A 27,934-nucleotide genomic window follows, 5' to 3' on the forward strand; every position below is an offset into this window, starting at 1 on the left:
CCCCCCAACCCTTTCAAACCACCCTTTCTTGGTACCCGTGGGTATCTGGAGCAGATACATTACAAGGCAAGAGGCAGAAAGTCAAGCAGTCCTTGAGAATTCGTGGAAGACCCTCCCCGTCCCGCGCGTGACGTCAGAGGGGGAGGGTCTCGGAGGCAGTGAGAGGCAGGTGAGATCCAATGGGAAGGGCGTACGGGTGACTTCGCGTCCCCCGCAGCACGCCTGGTATTTAAGGCCCCTGCTGCCAGTTTGGCTGCAGACACAGCCTCTCCCACCTGGGCTGCAGACACACCGCCTCCAGCCTCAGCAACCCCGTCCGTCCAGCGGAGCCTCCATCCCGGCTAGGCTGCACGTCCCTTCCACCCCACCACTCCGTTTCTAGCAAGAATCCAAATTCCCCGGCCCTGCCCCGCCGCCAGAATGGTCCTTGCCGGATGCGTCTTCCTGGTGCTGTTCTGCTTTCGAGGTAAGACATGGTGGGGAGGCTGGTTGTTCCCAAGAGACACCCCTTGAGAGTTCCCTGTTTCGAGGGTATCTAGCACATATCTGCCCAGGCTCACCGCAGAGTCTGCGTGTTCACGAGGTGGTTGAGAGTCTGCCTGCCTGTGGTCTTCTCTGTTATGTCTGCCTGAGCCACAGTAAAGCTCATATCTGTCCAGGCACACAGCAGAGAGGACTGCCTGGGCTCTGCCTGTGATGCCAGCTATGGGGCAGTGTGTCTTCCAGGGAGACCTCTCCTTACCCCTCCTTGAGTGCACAGATCTCTGCATGGACAGCACCTGTCCCAGCTCTGCTTGTAGCTAGTTAAGAAGCGGTGTGTGTCTTCCAGTGAGACCTCCCCTTCGGAGATGCCCCCCCCACCTTGCAGGCTGCCTTAGCTTAGTGTGTGAGGCCAGTCCAGAAGCAGTGTGTCTTCTAGTGAGGACCTACCTTTCTTGTCTCCCCTGGAGGGTCCCTCTCCTTGAAGGGTCTGCCCTATGCACAGACCCTCAGCCGAGGGGGGCGTCTCAGCTCTGTCTCTGAAGCCCGTCTTCTAGCTAGAACCTATGGGCCTCATTTAGGAGGCCTTGCGTCAGTTTTGCGCTTCCGATGCGTCACTTTTTGTGACGCATCGGCGGCGTAAAACATGCCTCCTGTTGCGCACTATTTACAAAGTGACGCATCTAAGCAGATGCGTCACTTTGTAAACCCCTGCGCTACATTATACCTGCGTCAGGTATAATGTATGCAGAGGGGGTGTTCCCCCGCAAAAAACCTCGTAATAGTGACGCAGTGAAATCTATGAGATTTCACTGCGTCACTTTTAGGACGCTGTTGCATCAAAATCTTGCGCCTGCCTCACAGCAGGCGTAAGACTTACGCAAGCCCTTTCACATGGATTTTCCTCATGTGAAAGGACGCATTGCTGGTTGCGTCACTTTTGTGACACACCCCAGCAATGCGTGACTTTTGCGCTTACAGATACATCAGGAATACTGACGTATCTGTAACTCCTTGCGACATGATGCGTCATACTGTAAATAGGACGCATCATTGGTGGCGCAAGGAGGACGCAGTGAAAAGTGACGCATCGCTGTTTTCACGCAGCGATGCGTCACTTTTCATAAATGAGGCCCTATATTTCGTGTCTCCCCTCGAGTGTTCCTCACCCTGAAGGGTCTGCCCTCCGCACACACCTCTACCCGGGCACACAGCAGAGAGGGCTGCCTGACCTCTGCATGTGAGGCCAGTTAAGAAGCAGAGTGTCTTCCGGAGAGATCTCACCTTACCCATGTCTGTGTGGTATGCTCTGGCACACACCGCCGTGGCTTTCTGTTTGTGGAGTCAACCAAGAGCTGTGTGTCTTCCAGGGAAACCTCACGCACTGCCGTGTGTACCGGGGACACCCACACCGCCCCTGCTCCTCAGAGTTACGCCTTGTCTGCGGGGCCGGCTGTCGGTCACTCATGCCTGCCTGAGCCCACCTGCCTGTGGAGGCGAATTACAGTGTGTGTGTCTTTAAGAGAACCCCCACCTTGTAGTGTGCGTTCCGGTACGCCCCCGCTGAATTTTCAGCTCATCTTAGTTACCCTCGCCCTTCCTAGCCCCTCCCCACACGTCTAAAGGACCTGCCCCCTTTCACCAGTCCTTGCACTGACCGTGCAGCAGTTTGATGCCCAAAAGACACACAATTGATGGACGGAATGCAGAACAAATCAAAACATTCACCCCCAGTCAAGAGATCTGGGTTAAATCCATCATTCTTTTGCTCACCATGCCACCCCAGTTTAGACCTGGCCATATGCAAATCAGTCTTGACCCTGTGCCTCACGGGAACAGTCCAGCCCGAACTGCCAAGCTATGTCCTCCCTGGACCGGAAACAAGCATCCTAGGACCGGTTTCGGGGTTTCACCCCTCTTCAGCCAGGGTATCTTGATTCCAGTGGCACAGTGAGCCCAGGCAGGACCCACGTCTTTGATGCCTGGCCTACCTGTGTGTGGCTCAATATGCTGGTCGCGTGGAGCCTGCTTCCAGGAATTCTCCCGGGTGTGCGCGTGCAGTGAAGCGCTGCGGCTCAGACTGTGCACAGACTCCTGAGTGCCTGGGTTTCCACAGATGCCTCTCGCTGTTTGATGAGCTGAGAAAGGAGTCACTCACATCCAGCAGACCCCGTCGCGCCTCTTTCCCATTGGTTTGCGGATTGTACTCTGTCTTCTGTGCCATACCCAGTGCGCACTGTCTTTCCTGGGAGCTGCGTCGAGTTATGTCATATGTTAGTTCGGAAGCGTTTATAGGGCTCGACGCGGCTTCAAAACACTGCGATGTGGGGAGAGCAAGAATGGTGTAAAGGAAAATAAAGAAACGCGAAAGACGTGGGGGGTGGGGGTGCACGGTTCAATGCCATGTTGATTGCTTCATGGCACATACACAGTAGTGAGGCCGCTTCCAGGCGCTAAGAGGTGAATAAAAAAAGAGAAGGCTGTGAGGCCATTTCGAGGCGCTGAGGGGTGAATATAATAGTGGAAGGGAGAGAGAGAGAGGGGAGAGGCGAGATGGGAGCATGTTATAGGTATTATCGATAGATTGCATAGCGCGTGTTCCAAACTTAAGTAGCTTTAAGGCGATGCGGAGGAACAGAAGGCGAAGCAGTGGGAACGAAGGGAAAGGAATCTTTATCCTGGAGGCCAAGAAATGTAGAAATACTGGAGATAACAGAGGGGGGGTTCCGAATTAGGACCATGACCCGACCAGCGACCCCCATGTACTTCTAGCGTGCTTTGCTTGGATTCTGAACACAGTGGCGTGTGCCATGCCAAGTTTATGGTCGCCCTGACCGTAGTGCAATCTGACCGTGCTGAAAGGGCTGGCCTGACAGATCAGTTTACGGGCTTTATTTTTATTACAGTTTGTGAGCCTGTATTATGGTCTGGCGGGCCGGTTGTACTGTTTATTTCCCTGATATTAGCACACACATCGCCTGCAGCAAGTCCACATGCATGGTTTCCCACACCTTGCATTGCACCTGCTCAGCGTTTCTTTCTTTAAACGTTTGCAAATGTAGCCCCTCTTTTTTAGATGAATGATTCGATAATGAGTGACTTTTAATGTGATGCCTGTCCCAGTCCGACCCTGGCGCAGCGTGTCCTTGACCCTGCACGTGCCTCGCTCCTGCCCGGCGTGTGTCTTGAAGGCTTTCAGCACCATGGACAGAAGACAAGGATCCGCCCCCAAGCCGCTGCCTGTCACTTTCCCTGAAGTCCTACTAAGGGGATCGCCGCTGGAATATGTAATGCAAGGCTTTGGGGCTTGAGCGCGTATTTCGCCAGGCAGTATGTGGAGTTACTGGGGAGAGGTTTGTGGGGGGGCCATGTATCACACACTAGAATTGCTTCTTTTCTATTGCATTTTGTGGGAGATTTTCTCTGTGGGGGCTTTGACTAAAACGATATCTGTTTTGTTTTTGTACAATTGGCAAAGTCTCGACTCGGTCTAAAGTAAGTGATCAAGTGACAGAGCTGAGCTGAAATCAAATCAAGCTACAGAGACGAGATGTGATCAGATCAATGACATAGTTAGGCTGGAATCAAATAAAGTGACAGAGAAACCGGCTGGGGTCATATCAAGCGACAGAGCTGGTGTCAGGGCAAGTGCCAGAGTGAGGCTGGGTTCAGATAAAAACAATGGTTAACAGGGAAATAAATCTCTTCGTGTAGTTTCACAATCAGGGGAAATAAACTTTGCATAAACAGTATTACTTTTTGATAGTTACGGCAGTAAATGTACACAGGGTCAAGGGCAAAAGTTTCAGTAGCAAATAACTAAGTGTATTTATTGCGCACAATTTCTTTGAATTTGTATTTACTAGACTAAACCAGAACAAGTGCTCATGCTTATCAGTGAAGGGAAGGTACTGTAGGACGTGATAAAAAAGGGAGGAGAAAAACAGGGCATCACTAGTAAAGACATATGACTCCTGTTTCAAATAAGTTTAGCAATATAAATGGAGTCTGTATAAGTCTAGTAGTCTGTGGCGTTTCGACCTCCGTTAGTCTGAGGTCATCGTTAAGGCTGAGCAAGAGCACTCTGAATCTATAAGCACGAATTGGATCACGGAAAAGGCCAGTCACCTCAAGGCTAGTCCTGGGCAGTAAATTCCGTTTGTCTCGCGGAATATGGGTAATTTCGCATTCTGCGGAGAACGCGGAATTGCCCAAAATTCTGCGTTCCACAGCTTTGTGTAATTTTTTGCTTGTTCGCACTTTCAAAATGGGTGTTCGTATAGATTTTTTACCGTTTCGCGGAGCTTTGCATAGCGCGACTACGCAAATTCCACCCACCCCTACTCAAGGCCGGCCGGCCTGAAGTACGCCTGGATTTATACTGGCTACCACACCTCGTAGGAACTACCATTTTTCCCTGCAACTTAGAATTACTTGCATCACTTTCTAAACTTATCCTCTACACAGAAGTACGCGATCAGCTTAGCGCCAATCGGTTTGATTGAGCCTCACCTGTCTTTGTGCACTCCATATGATTCACCCTTGCTCCATAGCGATATTGAGTTTCTGATACCGCATGCGCTTTTTTTTACTTGATTCAATTCCTCTGTGACTATCCACAAGAGTAGTGTCACCCAAACACCTCTGCATCAAGTAATTTTAAGTTTTACTTCAAGCTGGCTGGCCTTCAACCCTCGTCCAGTTCCGCTGTCAGTAACCGTCTGGGTCATTCTTTGATGAGCATCTTATCGTATTTTCCGTGATCCAATTCATGCTTATAGATTTAGAGCGCTCTTCCTCAGTCCTGATGATGACCTCAGACTAACAAATGTCGAAACACCACAGACTATTAGACTTATATAGACTTCATTTATAATGTTATACTAATTTGAAACAGGGGTCATATGTCTTTTTAATAGTGATGCATTGTTTTCTCCTCCCTTTTTTTCACGTCCCACAGCACCTTCCTTTAACTGATAAGCATGAGCACTTGTTCTGGTTCAGTCTAGTAAAATACGAATTCAAAGAAACTTTGTGCAATAAATTAAGTTATTTGCTACTGAAACGTTTGTCCTCGGCCCTGTGTACGTTTACTGCCATAACCATACAAAATGATGTTGGGTATTCAAGGTTTGTTTCTCTGATGGTGAAACTATACAAAGAGATTTATTTCCCTGTGGCCCATTGTTTGTGTAAACATATCAAATTACCCCAGGTTCTCTGAATTTATGGGGTTACACTTGTCCTACTATATCTATGGGATCAGATGAAGGCACAAACGCACAGGCTGGGGTCTGAGCAAGGATCACTGACGAACTTGCTGGATTAAATAAGTGGCAGGCGGGACAGACTGGAGTAAGAGACAGACAGACAGACAGGGCTCATTGGAAGGGATGGAGTCTAGCTATACTCAGATCAAGGCACATAGGTAGACTGGGATCATACGACCATGACAGGCAGAAAGAGCGCACTTGAGAGCAACAGAGTCAAACAACAGGCAGTTGGGCAAGTGACAGAAATACAGAGTGGGTTAACTTTAAAGGGAAGGAGAAATCATTGGTTCTTCAAAAAGGAATCCTGTCACTGCGGGCTCAGGCAGAGAGACAGTTGGGAGTAGATTTATCAAGATTTTGCGTTGCCACAAAGGGCCATATGTATCATACAAATTCGCATTCGCAAAGGCCGAAATTCGCTGAATTTCGGCCTTTGCGAATGCGAATTTGCTAAATGGGATGTATGAGTGAAAATCCGGTGCAAAATAAGGAATCACAAAATTTGCAATTCCTTATTTTGCAATTGCATTTAAGGAATCGCAAATTTTGCGATTCCTTAAATGCAATGTATGAAGCAAAAAAAATTGCAAATTGTCCTAAGGAATCGCAAATTACCACCAACTTCAATTCTTGAAAAATGCTAATTTTTGCATTTTTCAAAGTGCCATGTGACGCACATACATGCCCTTAGGGCACCCATGCTTATTGGACACCCCTGCACCCTTGAAATTATTCTCAATTTACGATTAGCAAATTGCGAATCGCAAATTGAGAATAAATTCCTATTCCGCCCATAGAAATGAAAGGAAAGTATTCCTTAATTGCGAATTCGCAATCTGCGAATTCGCAATTAGGAATATCAAGAAATCGCTAAAAAATTTCGATTTTCTTGATACATACCAATTAGCGATTCTGAAATAGCGATTTCTTAAAAATCGCTATTACATAATCGCTAATTGGTACCTTGATACATATGGCCCAAAGTTCCTCCAAATCTTGATGAAGAATTTTCTTTGCAGGATTAAACTTTTTTTCACCGAGAAGTTCCGCTTAAAGCAGTGGAAATAGCAAAGTGGGCATGTTGCTAGAAGAGAGTAGCACCAGACTATATTTAGTAAACATGGTTCTGCGCTCCTCTCTCCCCCAGCGCAAACAAGCTGCCTAGTACAAAAAAAGTTTTGTTGTGGGAAGTAAATCCTTAGGGGCAGATCTACTCATTTTCATTTACTAGCACATTTGGTGGAAAAACAAACTAACAGCAATACATATAGGCCTAAAATAAGAAAATAAATTCCCAGAAACTGGTAAAAGAAATATTCATTAAAAAGAAATTGTGGACGCCTAGAGATTACTGCTGAGATTATTGTTTAGAGGCATAGCTTAAATAATAAAAGACAACAAAGGGGTAAGAAGACAAACGTAGAGGAAGGCAGGATGGGCAAAGGTTTAAGAGGTGAATGAGAATTTAGAAGGATCCACCCATACAACAAATTGAAAAAGAAGAACAGCAGTGGTGGGGGAGAAGAAAAATTAATTGGCTACTTTATGCCATCTCTCCTCATTCTGAGAATAGACTGCTCTACCCTCTCTGACATCTGTGTTCATATACATATACTAAGAACAGACTTCTCTTCCCTCTGTACCATCTCCCCCTGTACTAAGAACAGATTTCTCTTCCCTCTGTACCATCTCTCCTTATACTGAGAACAGACGCCTCTTCCCTTTGTACCATCACTCCTTGTACTGAGAACATACTGCTCTTCCCTCTCTACCTTCTCTCTTTGTACTGAGAACAGACTTGTCTTCCATCTGTACCATCTCTCTTTGTACGGAGAACAGACTCCTCTTCCTTCTGTACTGTGTCTCCCTGTACTAAGAACAGACTTCTCTTCACTCTGTACCATCTCCCCCTGTACTAAGAACAGACTTCTCTTCCCTCTGTACAACATCTCCTTGTACTGAGAACAGACTTCTCTTCCCTCTGTACCATCTCTCCCTGTTCTGGGAACAGACTGCTCTTCCCTCTGTACCATCTCACCCTGTAGAGAGAACAGGCTGCTCTTCCCTCTGTACCATCTCTCCCTGTACTTAGAACAGACACCTCTTCCTTCTGTACCATTTCTCCCAGTACTGAGAACAGACTCCTCTTCCCTCTGTACCATCTCTCCCTGTAGAGAGAACAGACTTCTCTTCCCCCTGTACCATCTCTTCCTGTAGAGAAAACGGACTGCTCTTCCCTCTGAACCATCTCTCCCTGTACTGAGATCAGACTCCTCTTCCCTCTGTACCATCTCTCCCTGTAGAGTGAACAGACTGCTCTTCCCTCTGTACCATCTCTCCCTGTAGAGAGAACAGACTCCTCTTCCCTCTGTACCATCTCTCCCTGTACTGAAAACAGGTTGCTCTTACCTCTGTACCACCTCTCCCTGTACTGAGAACAGACTGCTCTTCTCTCTGTACCATCTCTCCCTGTACTGAGAACAGACTCCTCTTCCCTCTGTACCATCTCTCCCTGTACTGAGAACAGACTCCTCTTCCCTCTGCACCATCTCTTCCTGTAGAGAAAACAGACTCCTCTTCCCTCTGTACAATCTCCCCTTGCACTGAGAACAGACTCCTCTTCCCTCTGGACCATCTCTCCCTGTAGAGAGAACAGACTGCTGTTCCCTCTGTACAATCTCTCTTTGTACTGAGAACAGACTCCTCTTCCCTCTGCACCATCTCTTCCTGTAGAGAAAACAGACTGCTCTTCCCTCTGTACCATCTCTCTTGGTACTGAGAACAGACTTCTCTTCCCTCTGTACCATCTCCCCCTGTACTAAGAACAGACTTCTCTTCCCTCTGTACCACGGTGACCTCCAGCTGCTGAAGAGCAAAGATAAGGGGGGAGATGTAAAGGTTAAACAACAAGGGGGAAAGAGAAGATCCCTGGGGGACACCACAAGTGACAGGGATAGGAGTGGACTGAGAACAGACTGCTCTTCCATCTGTACCATCTCTCATTGTACTGAGAACAGACTCCTCTTCCCTCAGTACCATCTCTCTTTGTACTGAGAACAGACTCCTCTTCCCTCTGTACCATCTTTCCTTGTACTGAGAAGACTCATCTTCCCTCTGTACCATCTCGCCTTGTACTGAGAACAGACTCCTCTTTCCTCTGTACCATCTCTCTTTGTACTGAGAACAGACTCGTCTTCCATCTGTACCATTTCTCTTTGTACTGAGAACAGACTCCTCTTCCTTCTTTACTGTGTCTCCCTGTACTAAGAACAGACTTCTCTTCCCTCTGTACCACCTCTCCTTGTACTGAGAACAGACTTCTCTTCCCTCTGTACCATCTCTCCCTGTTCTGGGAACAGACTCCTCTTCCCTCTGTGCCGTCGCTCCTTGTACTGAAAACAGACTCCTCTTCCCTCTGTACCATCTCTCTCTGTAGAGAGAACAGACTTCTCTTCCCCCTGTACCATCTCTCCCAGTAGAGAGAACAGACTCCTCTTCCCTCTGTGCCGTCGCTCCTTGTACTGAAAACAGACTCCTCTTCCCTCTGTACAATCTCTCTTTGTACTGAGAACAGACTCCTCTTCCCTCTGTGCCGTCGCTCCTTGTACTGAAAACAGACTCCTCTTCCCTCTGTACCATCTTTCCCTGTAGAGAGAACAGACTGCTCTTTCCTCTGTACAATCTCTCTTTGTACTGAGAACAGACTCCTCTTCCCTTTGTACCATCTCTCCCTGTAGAGGGAACAGACTCCTCTTCCCTCTGTACCATCTCTCCCTATAGAGGGAACAGACTCCTCTTCCCTCTGTACCATCTCTCCATGTACTGAAAACAGACTGCTCTTACCTCTGTACCACCCCTCCCTGTACTGAGAACAGACTCCTCTTCTCTCTGTGCCATCTCTCCCTGTACTGAGAACAGACTCCTCTTCCCTCTGTACCATCTCTCCCTGTACCGAGAGCAGACTCCTCTTCCCTCTGCACCATCTCTTCCTGTAGAGAAAACAGACTGCTCTTCCCTATGCACATCTCTTCCTGTAGAGAAAACAGACTGCTCTTCCCTCTGTACCATCTCTCTTGGTACTGAGAACAGACTCCTCTTCCCTCTGTACCATCTCTCCTTGTACTGAGAACAGACTCCTCTTCCCTCTGTACCATCTCTCCCTGTAGAGTGAACAGACTGCTCTTCCCTCTGTACCATCTCTCCCTGTAGAGAGAACAGACTCCTCTTCCCTCTGTACCATCTCTCCCTGTACTGAAAACAGACTGCTCTTACCTCTGTACCACCTCTCCCTGTACTGAGAACAGACTGCTCTTCTCTCTGTACCATCTCTCCCTGTACTGAGAACAGACTCCTCTTCCCTCTGTACCATCTCTCCCTGTACTGAGAACAGACTCCTTTTCCCTCTGCACTATCTCTTCCTGTAGAGAAAACAGTCTCCTCTTCCCTCTGTACAATCTCTCCTTGCACTGAGAACAGACTCCTCTTCCCTCTGTACCATCTCTCCCTGTAGAGAGAACAGACTGCTCTTCCCTCTGTACAATCTCTCTTTGTACTGAGAACAGACTCCTCTTCCCTCTGCACCATCTCTTCCTGTAGAGAAAACAGACTGCTCTTCCCTCTGTACCATCTCTCCTGGTACTGAGAACAGACTCCTCTTCCCTCTGTACCATCTTTCCTTGTACTGAGAACAGACTCATCTTCCCTCTGTACCATCTCTCCTTGTACTGAGAACAGACTCCTCTTTCCTCCGTACCATCTCTCTTTGTACTGAGAACAGACTCGTCTTCCATCTGTACCATCTCTCTTTGTACTGAGAACAGACTCGTCTTCCATCTGTACCATCTCTCTTTGTACTGAGAACAGACTCCTCTTCCTTCTGTACTGTCTCCCTGTACTAAGAACAGACTTCTCTTCACTCTGTACCACCCCCCCCTGTACTGAGAACAGACTCCTCTTCCCTCTGTACCATCTCTCCCTGTAGAGTGAACAGACTGCTCTTCCCTCTGTGCCTTCTCTCCCTGTAGAGAGAACAGACTCCTCTTCCCTCTGTACCATCTCTCCCTGTACTGAAAACAGACTGCTCTTACCTCTGTACCACCTCTCCCTGTACTGAGAACAGACTGCTCTTCTCTCTGTACCATCTCTCCCTGTACTGAGAACAGACTCCTCTTCCCTCTGTACCATCTCTCCCTGTACTGAGAACAGACTCCTCTTCCCTCTGCACCATCTCTTCCTGTAGAGAAAACAGACTCCTCTTCCCTCTGTACAATCTCTCCTTGTACTGAGAACAGACTCCTCTTCCCTCTGTACCATCTCTCCCTGTAGAGAGAACAGACTGCTCTTCCCTCTGTACAATCTCTCTTTGTACTGAGAACAGACTCCTCTTCCCTCTGCACCATCTCTTCCTGTAGAGAGAACAGACTGCTCTTCCCCCGTACCATCTCTACCTGTAGATAGAACAGACTCCTCTTCCCTCTGTGCCATCTCTCCCTGTAGAGAGAACAGCCTGCTCTCCCCCTGTACCATCTCTCCCTATAGATAGAATAGACTCGTCTTCCTTCTGTACCATCTCTCCCTGTACTGAGAACACCTCCCCTCCCGTCTCTACCATCTCTCCCTGTACTGAGGACAGACTCCTCTTCCCCCTGTACCAACTCCGCCTGTACTCAGAACAGACTCCTCTTCCCTCTGTACCATCTCTCCCTGTACTGAGAACAGACTCCTCTTCCCTCTGTACCGTCGCTCCTTGTACTGAGAACAGACTCCTCTTCCTTCTGTACCATCTCTCCCCTGTACTGAGAACAGACTCCTCTTCCCTCTGTGCCATCTCTCCTTGTAGAGAGAATAGCCTGCTCTTCCCCCTGTACCATCTCTCCCTGTAGATAGAATAGACTCCTCTTCCCTCTGTACCACCTCTCCCTGTACTGAGAACAGACTCCCCTCCCCTCTGTACCATCTCTCCCTGTACTGAGAACATACTCCTCTTCCCTCTGTACCATCTTTCCCTGTAGAGAGAACAGACTGCTCTTCCCCCGTACCATCTCTCCCTGTAGATAGAACAGACTCCTCTTCCCTCTGTACCATCTTTCCTTGTACTGAGAACAGACTCATCTTCCCTCTGCAGACTCCTCTTTCCTCAGTACCATCTCTCCCTGTACTGGGAACAGACTCCTCTTCCCTCTGTACCATCTCTCCTTGTACTGAGAACAGACTCCTCTTTCCTCTGCAGACTCCTCTTTCCTCAGTACCATCTCTCCCTGTACTGGGAACAGACTCCTCTTCCCTCTGTACCATCTCTCCTTGTACTGAGAACATACTCCTCTTCCCTCTGTACCATCTCTCCTTGTACTGAGGACAGACTCATCTTCCCTCTGTACCATCTCTCCTTGTACTGGGAACAGACTCCTCTTCCCTCTGTACCATCTCTCCTTGTACTGAGAACATACTCCTCTTCCCTCTGTACCATCTCTCCTTGTACTGAGGACAGACTCATCTTCCCTCTGTACCATCTCTCCTTGTACTGAGGACAGACTCATCTTCCCTCTGTACCATCTTTCCTTTTACTGAGAACAGACTGCTCTTCCCCCTGTACCATCTCTCCCTGTAGATAGAACAGGCTTCTCTTCCCTCTGTACCATCTCTCCCTGTACTGAGAACAGACTGTTCCTCGTGTCATGCTGCATCTCCTTATACTAATAATAGACCGATTTTGCCTCTCTGCCATCTCCCCTTAAACTGAGCACTGGCTGCTCTTACCACTGGGCCATCTCCAGTCATACTGAGAATAGACTGCTTGCTATCCATGCCATCTTCCCGGATGCTTCCCTTGCACCCTCAGCCCATGCGAACACTAGACTTCTCTGCACTCTGTGCCATCCCTCCTTAGACTGAGTATTGGCTCCTCCCCCCACCACCACCTCCCCACATATTGAGAATACACTGTACCCCCCAGTCAGCTTTCCATACACTCTAAATAGACTGCTATTCACACTAAATCATTTCTCCCAATGCTTTAAATGGACCTGTTCTGACTGAACACTATCTTTCCTTTCTTGCTGAATAGACTGTTCGCCAAGCCATCCTATCTTCTCATACAGAGTATACACTGCTCTACATCGCATGACATCTCTCCCTATACTCCAAATAGACTGCTCTTCACCCCATGTCATCTCTCTTTACCATCTGAATAGACTGCTCTTCACCCCATGTCATCTCTCCTTACACTCTGAATAGACTGCTCTTCACCCCATGTCATCTCTCCTTACACTCTGAATAGACTGCTCTTCACCCCATGTCATCTCTCCTTACCCTCTGAATAGACTGCTCTTCACCCCATGTCATCTCTCCTTACCCTCTGAATAGACTGCTCTGCACCCTATGTCATCTCTCCTTATACTCTGAATAGACTGCTCTTCACCCCATGTCATCTCTCCTTACCCTCTGAATAGACTGCTCTGCACCCTATGTCATCTCTCCTTATACTCTGAATAGACTGCTCTGCACCCTATGTAATCTCTTTTCAGACTGCTCTTCACCCCATGTCATCTCTCCTTACCCTCTGAATAGACTGCTCTTCACCCTATGTCATCTCTCCTTACCCTCTGAATAGACTGCTCTTCACCCTATGTCATCTCTCCTTACCCTCTGAATAGACTGCTCTGCACCCTATGTAATCTCTTCTCAGACTGCTCTTCACCCCATGTCATCTCTCCTTATACTCTGAATAGACTGCTCTTCACCCTATGTCATCTCTCCTTACCCTCTGAATAGACTGCTCTGCACCCTATGTAATCTCTTCTCAGACTGCTCTTCACCCCATGTCATCTCTCCTTATACTCTGAATAGACTGCTCTTCACCCTATGTCATCTCTCCTCAGACTGCTCTTCACCCTATGTCATCTCTCCTCAGACTGCTCTTCACCCCATGTCATCTCTCCTTACCCTCTAAATAGACTGCTCTTCACCATATGTCATCTCTCCTCAGACTGCTCTTCACCCCATGTCATCTCTCCTTACCCTCTAAATAGACTGCTCTTCACCATATGTCATCTCTCCTCAGACTGCTCTTCACCCCACCATCTCTCCCTAGACTCTGAACACAGTTCTTGTCACTACACGACGTCTCTGCTTACACTGTGAATAGACTGCTCTTTACCCCCTGTCATCTCTCCTTACACTCTGAATAGACTGCTTGTCACCACATGATATCTCTCCTTATTTAGAATATAGACTGTTTGTCACCTCTTGTCATCCCTCCTCAGACTGCTCTTCCTCCCATATCAGCTATCCTTCTATTCTGAGTATAGACTACTTGTCACCACATGACATCTCCCATTATACTCTGAATAGACTGCTCTTCACCCCATGTCATCTCTCCATATACTCTGAATAGACTGCTCTTCACCCCATGTCATCTCTCCATATACTCTGAATAGACTGCTCTTCACCCCATGTCATCTCTCCATATACTCTGAATAGACTGCTCTTCACCCCATGTCATCTCTCCATATACTCTGAATAGACTGCTCTTCACCCCATGTCATCTCTCCATATACTCTGAACATATTGCTTGTCACCACAAGACGTCTCTCTTTATAAAGAGTATACACTATTTGTCACTACATAACATCTCTCCTTGTACTCTGAATAGACTTTTCTTCACCCCATGTCATCTCTCCTTATACCATCAATAGACTGCTCTTCACACCATGTCATGTCTCCTTACACTCTGAATAGACTGCTTCCCACCACATCACATCTCTCCTTGTACTCTGAATCGACCGCTTGTCATCACATGACGTCTTTCCTTATACTCTGAATAGACTGCTCTTCACCTCAAGATGTCTCTTTTTATACATAGTATAGACTGCTTGTCAGCGCATGATGTATCTCCTTATACTCTCAATAGACTGCCTTTCTCCTATGTCAGCCTTAATAGACTGCATTCTAGGAGAATTCCAGCGCTTCCATTAGACGTCCTAATCTGTTTTCATACACACTTCATATGCGGTGCTTAAGGGGAGGTGAATCACCTTAATCACTCCAAAATCAAGACCCTCAGATCCTTACAACATAAATTCTATCCTTAGCACACGGTAGATTACAAGAATATTTCATCAGTAATGACCACACAAAGAAATTCTTTTTGATCTTTGTCTTTAATTTTACGGTTCCAGTGCACGTGTTTCGTCGATTGGGCATTACCCCACGACTTCTTCAGGGCTGTCAGGCTTACAGGTTTCAACTTCTTTTCCCACCTCTCCGCCGGTTCTACTTCCGTCCCGGCTGTCTGTATAATTATCCTCTATTGTGTGTCGAATCAAATGATTTAAAATGTTCCCCCGTAATCAGAGTGACATTTCAACAATTATTGAAGATGTCATTAGAACATTGGAACGTTAGAAGCTCCATTGAAAATAATGGAGTAGCTCTGGGCTTATAATGGATGGTATAAGCCCGGAGCTCCAACATTGCAATGCTACTTTGTAGCTGTGAACAGAGGCTTCAGGTAACCTGAGGGGATTTCAATCCCCTCGCGTTCCCTGAAGCCTTTGTTTAATTTGTTAGAACATTTTGCCCTCTAGTGGCAGAATGTTATAATAGCCTTATAGCCCTTCGTAGCAGGGCTATACCGGCTATTAAAGTCCAGCTGCCTTGTTAAAGTCCCTCACCTTTCGGCTTGGGCCTTTAACGCTGCAGCGGGCCTTTAATAGCCGGTATAGCTCACAGGTTATAAGGCTATATTATAGTAATATCCTGATCTCCTGTGTGTCCACCTCTCTTGTCCTACATGCGAGTACGATGACAGTATGATTCCCTGCGGTCGTGTTGCTGCGAGTGTTCACCTGGAACTCATTGCTTCTTACCTCATGACATCTCTCCTTCTACTCGGAATAGACTGCCCCTTACTCAATGTAATCTCTCCTTACACTCTGAATAGACTGATTTTCACATGATTTCTCTCTTTATAATCTGAAGAGACTGCTCTTCACCCCATGTCATCTCTCCTTACACTCTGAATAGACGACTGCTCACTTTGTCATCTCACCTTACACTCTGAATAGAATGCTCTTCACCTCATGATAACTCTCCTTACACTCTGAATAGACTGCTCTGTACCCTGATGTAATCTCTCATTACACTCTGAATTGACTGCCCTACAACCCCTGTCATCTCTCCTTATACTTTGATTAGACTGTTCTTCATCTCATGTCATCTCTCCTTATACTGCTGTTCACCCCATGTCATCTCTCCTTATACTCTGAATAGACTGCCCTATACCCCATGTCATCTGTCTTTACACTCTAAATAGACTGCTCTTCATCCCATGTCATCTCTCCTTATACTCTGAATAGATTGCGTGTCACCCCATGTTATTTCTTTTTCACTCTGAATAGACTGCTCTTTACCCCAAGTCATCTCTCCTTAGACTGCTGTTCACCACATCTCATCTATCCTTATACTATGAACAGAGTGCTCCTCATCCCCTGTTACCTCTCCTTGGGCCTCATTTATGAGAAATGACGCATCGCTGCTTGAAAGCAGCGATGCGTCACTTCTCAGTGCGCACTCCTTGCGACATACCTGATGCATCATATTTACAGTATGACGCATCATGTCGCAAGTAGCTACAGATACGTCAGAAATACTGACGTATCTGTATGGCGCAAACGTGACGCATTGCTGGAGTGTGACACAAAAGAGATGCAACCCCAGCAATGTGTCCTTTCACATGGGGCAAGCCCCATGTGAAAGGGCTTGCGTCAGTCTTACACCTGCTGTGAGGCAGGCGTAAGATTTTGACGCATTTGAGTCATAGAAGTGGTGCAGTGAAATCTGGTAGATTTCACTGCGTCACTTCTATGACCCTTTCTTGCGTGGGAACACCCCCCTTGCATACATTATACCTGGCGCAGGTATAATGTAGCGCAGGGGTTTACAAAGTGACGCATCTACCTAGATGCGTCACTTTGTAAATGTGGCACAACAAGGCGCATTTTTTACACTGCTGGTGCGTCACAAAAAGTGACGCACCAGTGGTGCAAAAGTGACGCAAGAGCTCATAAATGAGCCCCCTTGTACTCTGGATAGACTGAGCTTCACCCCGTCATCTCTCCTTGTACTCAGAATGGACTACTGTTCATCCCATGTCATCTCCCCTTACTCTCTGAATAGACTGCTTTTCACTACATGTTGTCTCTCCTTATACTCTGAATAGAATTCACTTCCCCTCATGACATCTCACCTTATACTCTGAATAGACTGCTTGTCACCACATGACATCTCTCCTAATATTTCGAATGCTCTGCTCTTCTCCCCATGTCATCTTTCCTTATAATCTGAATAAACTGCTCTTCACCACGTCATCTCTCCTTATCTCTGAATAGACTGTTCTACTCTCCATGCCATCTCTTCGTAGACTGCTGTTCACCCTACACCATCTCTCCTTACACTTTCGATAGACAGCTCATTGCCCGCGCTACCTCTCCTTATAGGCAGTGTGTATTCTTTGTCTCCCCTCCCCATCCTTCCCTAAACCCATTCCAATGGTAGTGTCCAGGTCTCTTTCAAATGTGCAAAATCCCACAATTCCATCCATATCTAGGAATCGCAGCAAGAAGTGGAGTCAGCACCCTGTGCATCAGAAAAGCACGATGAACTGGTTTTATGTGTCCGCTTTTCAAAGTAAATACTGTCTGAACATGTTCCCATTTTCTAGGCCCCAGCCAGGAAGTGCAAAACTTAGATTTACTAAGCCTTTTATGTCACCCTTGCATCGCGGAAGGTGACGCGGGGCAACGCAAAGGCTTATTTGGAATTTACAAACCACATATGGCCTGATTTGCGTATACTTGTGTGGCTTTGTAAAGAAATGTAACGCGGCGGCTTGCATGACTTGGGAGGTGTTTCATGGGTGGGGCACGGCCGTTTCCATGCATCCGCTCATGGATTTTGGTGCGTTTCCAGATTTAATAAAACTAGTAAACCTGGGAATGCATCGAAATGCTACGCCTTCCCAAGTGAGGCATAACATGGAGAAATCCCTTTATTTCTCCTCCTTATTTCCTCTCTCCTGTACTCTGCAGCACACATAGAAAGAGGAAAATGCCTCTAAGTATTGTTTTTATGCAGGAAGCTGCACAAAACCAATCCTGCCTGTACCGAAGACACCCTTGCATTATGGTGCAAGGGTCCCTGCATTGGCACTAGGCAGCACACAGTGCACAATCGCAAGAAGAGTGCAGAAATGCTCTGTATCTTTGTAAATATGAAGCATTTCCGCTCTTCTCCTTTCATGCACTCCAGCAGCTTTGCTTGCTGAGCTTCTTTGCGAGAAAGGTTTGTAAATATGCCTCTATGGGGCACATGCATCAAGGTAAGCATTTGTGATTCCTTAATAGCGATAATTAAAGAATCAGGAATAAGGAATAACAATTACCTATGCTCTTTAATTTTATAGGTTTCGCTGAAAAAATAGTGATTCCTACACATTTCCTATTAGCGAATCGCGCTCATAGGGAATGCTTTCCCATTCCTTCCCATAGGAATGAATGGGAAACCATTCGCAATTTGCAATTACCAAATAGGTAATTGCATATTGTGATTGCAATTTCAAGGGTGCCAGAGGGCCAAAAGGCCACCCTGATGCACCCCCAAAATTGGCATGTGTGCACATGTGGCGCACACACATGCCCCAAGGGCACCTAAAAAATGAAATTTTTTGTGTTTTTTGAAGAAATTACCCTCAACTTGAAGTTGACGGTAATTTGCAATTCCTTAATGCAAAGTCGCTATCTGAGATTGCTTCTTGTTTTGCATTTAGGGAATCGCAAATTGAGATTCCCTAACTGCATTCGCAAAATAGGTCATCGCAAATTTTGCTATTACCTATATTAGTTATTGGTTGTTTATAAGCGCATGACTCACCCGGGGGGCATCTCCGTGCTAACTAGACAGAATCCTGTAGGAGGGAAAGAGTCGGATGTCACGACAAGAATAAGACATTAGTATAAGAAAGCTTTCAAGTGTTTCCTAAAGGCAAGGTAGGATGAAGACTTGCGCAAGGCTTCTGGAAAGGAATTCCAATATTTGGGGGCCACATAAGAGAAGGCTTTGGGCTTGTTGCATCCCAAATGGCTAATTACCGGTTGTAAAGTGGCCAATTCTGTGAATCGGACCATTTGCGACCGGTAATTAGCTTTATGCATGTGTCCCTATGTCTCTGCAAGACTCATTACTAAAATATAATTAAAGGTTTTGCCAATGCAAATTAAGAAACTGTGCAAAAAAGTACAGAGAATTTTATTTAAGGAATTATGGGTAGAGAAAAAGGAAATGGTAATGTTAGCCAAACTCTCACTGATCTAGTATTGGATGGACAAACAGTGACAAACTTATGTTATTTATTTGCGGGGTCATGTGCGAGTTCATAGAATACAATTTCTGAGGAAACATTTAATGTAAACTATTTATTTGAGATTTTCAAGATGAATGGCATTATCCATTTGATAGAAACGAACTAACAGAATATTGGTGTTTTTTTTTAAACTGCTTTTTGTGCTTTTTTAGGTGGAAATGTCATTAAACTTGGAAATAGGTCATCTTTCTTTAAAATAGATTCTCTCTGTTGTTTTTGGTGGTAAGGATCTTATGGATACCGTTTCCCTCCATTTCTCCTACCCACTGTTATGCACTATACTTTTTTTAAAAATATTGTCGATCCTCAAAATCCCCCGAAACTCTCATTCCCGCTTTCCATTTTTCACCCCTATGTCCATGGTCCTCTACGCTCCTCCTCCTTCCTCACCCCCTTCCCTTGTTTTTTATTGGGATGGGGAACTCCCAAATCTTTCCCTACACCCATTTTTACAATTCGGTTTTTCTAGCCCAAATCCATCAATTTTCTTCTTTTCTCAACTTTTTTAGGAGTGGACTGTTTTCAAATCCTCATTTCACCTCTTAAGCCTTTCCCAGCCCTACATTTCGCTACCTTTGCCTCCTTACTTCATTTTTCTCCTTTAATATTTCAACTATTTTCCCTAGCCAGTAAGCTTTAGTGATCCACAATTTATTTTCAGGTTTTTTTTAAACTCCTTTTTTGCCTGTTCTTCTGGGTCTATTATATTTAGGGCTCCTGGTTTTATGGTATATATTTTTGGGCCATTTCCGTCTGTATTTATTCATATTTATTTTTTGGCCTTTTTATCTTTTATCCATATTTATTTTGTGTTTGCGTATAAATGAAGTTGTAAAACTGTACATTTCCATATCTATTTACATCACAGACGCGCACTCATACTTTATTCGACCCCACTGTATTTCTATCTAATTAGTTTTTTCGCTAAATGGTTTTCAATTATTTTGGTTTTTCAAAATATGTCCTATTACATTTTTTCCTTGTGAATGAACATAGTACACTTAGGGGAGATAGAGAAGGAAAAACAGTGTGTTATTAGTGGGGTCGGCCATGCTAAAGAGAGGATAGGAAATACTACATAAGGTTGGAGGATGAAGCAAGGGACCTCCTTGTCATCAGAGAGAGTTTGAGCATGTAAAAGAAAAGGCAGGGAGTTTAACTGAAGGGGTGAGAAATGTAGAAACAAATGAGATATCAAATGGTTAGAGGTTGAATAAAGTTGGATTACAGTTTATGCAGAGAAAGGCGCCCAGAGAATGTCAATAGAGGGGCAGAGGATGTAGTAAAGGAAGGGTGGCAAATGGTGTTAGGGAGATTAAGTTTGCAAAGGTCCAATGAAAAAGGGCGAACATATTTTGATTAATAGATATAATTATGATGTGATAACTAATCAATGCTTAAGAGAGTGCCAGAAATATTAATGGATACAAATGAGGTGGAATATGGGGGTTGTTTCATGTGGGATTGTGTTTTATTTGCTAAGGAAGAAATCCTAGCTTTCTCACTGAGTAGACTATTTATGGGTTATTTATAATTATTAATATTATTAATAATATTACTATCATCATATTATTATGTGTTATTTATGTATTCGATTTGATTATTTATTATGTATTGTTTATTCTTAATTATCATCATCATTATTATGTATTTATTTATTTATTTGGAGCAAAGCTTCTTGCCTAAATGTAATTTTATTAATTACATTTTTACGATTTTGAAACATTTTCCAATTATCATAACATTTCCATACGAGAGGACCGTATGCATTTCCTTGCATGGTGTCCAGGTGTTAGCAAGCATTTATTATCATGACTAACCCGATGGGTACCTTCCTGAAAAGGGCCCTATTGCTACCCTCGAGAGGAATGGCACTCATTGTAAACGCTGCTTCAGACTAGTTCAACTTCCCAATTTGTCACAGACTGTCACTTGGCCATATTCTCCAGTACAAAGATATTCAAATGACAAGCGCTCCCTCTATCGGCTCCCACTGGGACTGAAGTTACCCGATTGTAGCAATCTGTGTGCATATGGCTCAAACAGTGCGCAGTGTCGTTCGGCTCTCCCAGGGGCACGCAGTAACAGCAGACCAATCTTTGTCTTTCCTTTGAAGTTGAAGTGTTGTTTTACTCAGGGACTTCTTACGGGTTTTGGGGGCTTGGGCCAACCGTATTTTGTGGGCACCAGTTTGAAACAGCTTTTATTTATGATTCAGTTTCAGCTCTTTCATGCCCACTTTGGCCAAGCCACACTGACAGTGCCCACATTCTAAATGTGTTTACATCTAATATTCAGGGATAGTGATGTTTTCAATATTGTAACACAGCAGCAGCTCGCTAATATTACTGACAAGAATCGCTGTTGCACCCTCCCTTTTTGCATATTTTAGGTCTTGTTTTGATCAAAATGGCGCATGAAACACAAACAACCATTTCTCTGCAAAATTTCTGTAACTGACTCTCACACATCACTCACAAATAAATGAAAAGAAAATGTTATTTAAGACAATCTGCTTAAGAATTATTCAAGGTCATCAGGGCAAGACTCTGCAGGACAGAGGTAGCTCTATCAGGGGACCCTGAAAGGCTGGGGCCCTGGGCCAGAGCCCAATTTGCCCATGCCTTAAAATGTCTCTGGTTTTACTTCTCAACAGACAACGCTGGGTGGGACGATCAGCGAATAGGCAAGTAGTTCAACCGCCAGGGTAAACAGCCTCATTAACTGCGATAACTTGCTTTGCACCAGCGCAAGATGATTACGTTCTATTTCTGGCCTAACTCTCCGTACCTCTCAATGCTCCATAGCCGTGCTATAGTCAAGGTCTATGGAATTATGGGATTTTATCGGCAGGAAACTGCCGCTAAAGTGGGCTTGATAATATGCCCTTGTGAATTCCCATAGAAGCCCAGGTTAACACCAGAACCTGGGCTTCTGTGGGAATTCACAATGGCATATTATCAAGCCCGTTATCGCCGCTTTAGCTTCAGTTTCCTGCCGATAAAAGCGACGATAATATATCGCCCTTTCTTGATAATATGGCCCTTATTTCCATAAATGTCTCAACAATTACTGAAAGGATTTACACCAAATAACAAAAAGCACAATCTGCGGACCAAAAGCTAGCTTTCTGCCAAATCTGGTGTAATTCTGTTCAGCGCTGCGGGCTGCAGCTGTGTCTAAAGAGTTTGTGTAAATTAACATGGGAAACACACTTTTTGACCCCCTTCCTTTTTTCTCAGCCCCCACTTGACAGATCACCCTGAAACTTTCCATTCACAGTAAAACTCACTATGACACTTTTTGGGAAATTTAGTGAAGATTCATCAAATTACGCCAAAGATATAGGCAAAAAATAAAAAAATGCTTTTTGTATAGAAACATGGTCCTAACTATAACTACCTACTGGTGATTGAACATCGGGAATATCAAATCCCAAACTTTACATCTATTCCAAAGAAACACATGTGCATGTGTTCTCGAAACATGTTGGGTGTTTAGCTGCCTGCACATTAAAAATGGGTGAAGACCGATACGTCTGGAGATTACATGTGTTTCTTTGGAATAACTGCGAAGTTTGGGATTATAATAATTTATCATTTAATTTGACATTATGTTCAGTACCTCTGAGTGGCTATGTGTGGTGATAGACTTATACCAAGGCTGTGCTGGTTTACATTTACAGTGGTTTTGAGGCCTTTTGGGCTTTAGTAGATTTTGAAATGTAGTTTGTGAATAGCAATTGGCTTACTCTTTTGGGTGTGTTCGTATTAGCGTGTCCCTCCGTAATCCCTTTACTCCCTCAAACTCCTCCTTTTTTGTAGTAAACACTCCCAGTTTTCCAACCACGCCCCCGATCTCTCTCCCATTTACTACAAAAACATATACTTACGTGTGCTGAGAACTCTGCAACTTTGGCAGATATGTACACACAGAAGGAGAAGTGGAGATCTTTGCCCACAGGTTAGTAAACAGTATTTTGTAGTACAAATGATACTTGATGTGAGTATGAACGTTTATGAATTGTGTGACCAGTTTTAAACTTGCCCACAGAGAGTCTGTAACTGTATGTGGGGGAATAGGGAAAGCAAATAGAAAATGTTACCCCTAGTAGCACTAAGGTATGCAACAGGGAGGAGCCTTCTGTCGTGCGATATTACCCAAAAACTACATCGAACACTTTACTTTGAAAAACAATTTACCTAATTCATTGGTCATAAGCAAGTAAGGATCAGTGGCAGATTTTCAAGGGAGCTGTGGATTATCCTAATTCTGTTCATAAAACTAAAGCTGAATAGTGTTTCTTAACCCCTTCGATGCTTGTGACGGAACCATTCCGTCATCAGTCACGGTTGAGCTGTGCTGATGACGGAACGGTTCCGTCACGACCGCACCCTGTTCTGGAATGTCCAGCACAGGGGGGGAATCGGCGCCGCACGGAAGCGGTTAAATACTTATTTTGCTTTCTTTACTAGTCTAACTATGACAGCACAACCCAAGAGTTTTGTTTAAAAAAGAGCAACATGGCAATTATAGAAGCACAGTTTCCCTCTTTCTGTGGTGTATAACTGGACTGATGGTATGACCATTCAACTCTGATGGCTATATATACATCACTGTGGTTTGGACAATGAACTGTGCTGGGGCATTGGGTTTGAAGGCATGCAATAAACATGGTGCAGAGGTGACGCTTTCCGTAAGCATGAAGTGCTGCACAGACCTGCACGTGTGTGGTTACCCTCCGTAGGAGCAGTCTGTATTGAAGAGTATAACTGCCATGTATGTGGTACAGTGGTCCAGTAGTGCATATACTCTATGGGTACACCCAGGAGTGATTGAAGACCCACCCCATGGAAATCCTGTTCAGGAACCAGTGAACAGACTGGATGGCATGTGCTCAGAAGCAAATGACGCCCATCCTCTGGAAGCCCTGTTGAGCAACCAGTGAACAGACTGTGGGGTATATTTACAGTAAAGTGGTGAAGCGTGCCGTTAAACCAAAAAGGCTAAAAGCATGCTTTGTCACTTTAGAAACGCAGGGCTGCACCATATTTACTAGAATATGGTGCAACCTTGCGTTTTCCCCTGTGATGACGCTAAATTAAGCTGTCTAGCTCCAGCACAGGCACCCTTTCACTATAGTGCAAGGGTGCCTGTGTTGAGGGGAATATTGTTACAAAAATGCTTTCCTGCACACAAACAATCATAGGCAATTTGTATTTTCTATGTGCACAACGCAGCCCACATGGAAACAGCTAAACCAAGGAAAATTAAAGCATTTCTCCTCGTTTCGCCTGTTTAAGACCAGGTTTTCCCTGGTCTTAATTTTAGCGCTGCCTCCTATTTATGCATCCCTTGTAAATAGGGGTCAAAATCAATAGGGGCTGCGGTGAAACGCCCACCGCAACACCCATTGCCCTCCCCTTTCACGCTAAACGCAGCGTGAAAGGGTGCCTTATTTACAAGGCAGCGTTAAGCTACGTTAAGTGGCTTAACGCTGCCTTGTAAATAAGGCAAGACCTCTATCGCCATCACAACATCACTGAAAGTGACGTTGTGGTGGTGATAGGGTTAGTAAATATACCCCTGTGTAGCATTTACTCAGAAGCAACAGCGGCCCATCCACCGGAAATCCTGTTGTAACCAGTGAACAGACTGTATAGCACAAACCCAGAAGCAGCAGAGGCCCATCCTCTGGAAATCCTGTTCTGCCACCGGTGAACAGCCTGTAGGGCACGCACCCAGAAGCAACAGGAGAGGGTAGGCCAAACAATAATAAAGAGGGCGAGTCCCAGCACCGACCACACTAAAATCAAACCGCACCGGCGAAACGAGTTAGTGGGTGGGATTCAAGGCTGGTACCCAGTAATTGGTAGTGGGAGGGAGAGAAGAGGGTTGGAATTGAAGATCTGCCCCCTAACTTGAAGAAGTAAATAAAAAATGTAAACATGATCAAAAGCGCATTTAAAAAAAGGTATAGCATGGCAGCTGCTGGGCTCTTCTAAACATGTAAAATGAAACTTCTATGGACAAGCAACAACAGAGGTGTGCTTGGGAGTTAGGTGAATGCGGTGTCGAAAGAGAAATAGAGGTGCTTGAGGTGAGGAGTGGGATTTAAAAATGAAACAAACGGAGGGAGGGATTGTGATGGACAACCTGGGAGTGGAGCGCGGCTGGAGCAACACAGTGTGAGCGGGGTTTGGGGGAAGCAGCACAGAGGATGAGAGCCAGAAAACACAGGCACTCTCCTAGAGTGCTAAAAGAAAGGGAAACACATAGGGGCATACTACCAACCTATAGCGATAATTATCGCTAAGCTTGGTTAGCGGGTATAATAATATCGCCGTGCTCCGACGATTTTTACCGCTGAGATACCTTGATATTATCAAGGTTTATCTCAAAAGCGGTAAAAATCGTGGGAAATGCATGAATATCGCTGAAAAATCAGCGATATTCATGCATTATCGTGACAATGCTCTTAGCCATGTTATCCACCTTCCATTGGATAACATGGATAAGAACTGCTCTGGGCAGGCGTCAGCTTTTGGAGATAATCGCGCTTAGTGCGATTATTTCCAAAAGTTGGTAATAGGAGATAGCGATGTTAGCGACTGTTTACAGTCGCTAACATCTTGGCACGCCCACTTTGCATGTCATTAGCGATAATTATCGCTGACATGCAAAGTGGGCCCCTAAATGCGCGCTATCGCCTATTTGCTGTCGCTAACTGGTGTTAGCGACAGCTAGGTAATAGGGCAATAAAATTATCGCCGCTTTAGCGGGAAAAATTTCCGCTAAAGCGGCGATAAGGCCCTTAGTAATATGCCCCACAGTTCCCTGAATGTCAGCAGTGGAAGGATACAAATCATCCCACCAAAAGAATGGCAAAAAAGCTCTGTTTCTAGGAAGGTACAGACACAGGAAGAGGATGGATTGTTTTTTTAAAACTCTTGATTCAAGACTGATCGAGACAGTGTAAAACAGTTACAAGGTAATATAAACATCTATCAATCGTGTTTCCAGTTTCTCCCCAAACATAAATATTGTCGGTTGCCACAATGCCCAAGTCTCTCCATGGTTCCGAAAAAATAGAAATAAAAAGGGTAAACCTAGACAGTAGATTATCCCCTTCTAGCAGTGATGTGTCGCTCCAGGAAGAGGATGGATAGCCATTGAAGGGAGAGCACCAAGATCCATGGGCCACCAATCGGTGTCGTCACCAGAGGTGCCTTCCGAAGAGCATAATCTCGGGTTTCCCTACATTGAGTTGAAGAAAATGACTCCTCATCCAACTGGAAATAGCTATCATTCCAGAAGAGAAGGTAGACTGAACTGAAGGAGTGGATTTGTTGAATGAGAAGAGAAGCTGAGTGTTGTCAGTGTATGAAATAGGAGTGAAACCACAGGTCCTAAGGAGCTTGGCCTGGGGAGTGACATATATGTTGAACAAGGTGGGGCTAAAACATGAGACCTGTGGCACTCCCTTGGTCAGCTCCATGGATTTTGACCGAAAAGGGCTGTGGTTAATAGTCTGAGAGCGGGAGAAGAGAAAACTCGTCATCCACTGAAGGGCTGGTCCTCTGCGTCCGATTTCCTCCAGTCTCCTGAGCAAGATCTGGTGAGAGACCGCGTTGAATGCGGCGGAGAGGTCCAACAGCACAAGAAGAGTGGATTGGCCTCTATCCAAGGTCATCCTGATATTATCCGTGACAGGCACCAGGGCAGACTCTGTGCTGAATTTGGGCCTGAAACCAGATTGAGAGGAATCAAGACTACCAGTGGATTCAACATGGTCAGATAGATGTTTATTGATGTACTTTTCCAGTACCTTGCTCAGGAGAGGTAGTAAAGAGATGGGCCGGAGATTGGAAAGCTCTTCCATAGGGACCTTGGTGTTCTTACGAATAGGAATGACCTGTGCCACCTCCCATTCCATGGGAAGATGGCCCTCTCTTATAGACAGATTAAGAAGCGTGCAGATGTACGAGGACAGCTGTTTAGATAGATAAGAAGAATTTTTGGCCGGGATAATGTCAAGGGGAGAACCAGATTTTACTGTCTGTAATAGTGATTCCACATCTTCACCGGTCAGAGGAGGAAAACTCTCCAACAACTGTGTGTTTGTAGGTGTGAGTGGGCTATAGAACATAGCCTCCTGCTGCTGGCTCCCCACAGAAGTAATTTTATCATAAATAAGCTAAGTTTTCTGTGTAAAGTACTGAGTAATGTCATTGAAGAGGGCTTGAGAAAGAAGAAGCAGGACAATGACATATCTACTAAGATACGACACTGTCCACTTTTCTCCCTAGTGTTGACACACTACCTGGCTGCCTAGCGCTACCCTCACACATTTGCACCTTAAGGGAAAGGGTGTCTGCATAATGTCTAGAACAGATGATGTACTAGAAGGGTACCCTTCAATCAATCAATCATTCAATCAATCAGGGTTGGTAAAGGGCAACTACTCACCCGTGAGGGTCTCAAGGTGCTAGGGGAACAGCTCCGTTGAGTGCTGGGGTCATCCAAAGAGCACGATCTTGAGGTCCTTCCTGAACTGGGGCAATGTGGGCGCTTGCCCAAATGGTATGCCTAAATAAACTTTAAAACATTTACCAAATTGGGTGTATGCTGTACAGTGCAGCACTCATGCAAAGTCAAAAACATTGGAGAAATAAAGCATTTCTCCTTTTTAACACCACCCTCAAAGAGTTTTTATTTTTTGGTACCAAGCCCTTTCTACAAATGTTAGTAGATAGAGCTTTGT

The 27,934-nt window shown here is 45.4% G+C and overlaps 1 protein-coding gene across 1 annotated transcript in view; it reads left to right on the forward strand.

Annotated features, from left to right (window-relative positions):
* Positions 1 to 318: 318 nt before the first annotated feature.
* CCER2 (coiled-coil glutamate rich protein 2) overlaps positions 319 to 27,934 on the forward strand; it is a 53,650-nt gene continuing 26,034 nt past the window's right edge. Inside the window, exon 1 of the mRNA XM_078661175.1 lies at positions 319 to 466. Within this exon, the coding sequence (XP_078517301.1) occupies positions 421 to 466 (46 nt within the window). The 5' untranslated portion in view covers positions 319 to 420. The remainder of the gene's footprint in view (positions 467 to 27,934) is intronic.

The sequence above is a fragment of the Lissotriton helveticus genome, chromosome 9, assembly GCF_964261635.1.
Source record: "Lissotriton helveticus chromosome 9, aLisHel1.1, whole genome shotgun sequence".
In the NCBI taxonomy this organism is placed as follows: Eukaryota; Metazoa; Chordata; class Amphibia; order Caudata; family Salamandridae; genus Lissotriton; species Lissotriton helveticus.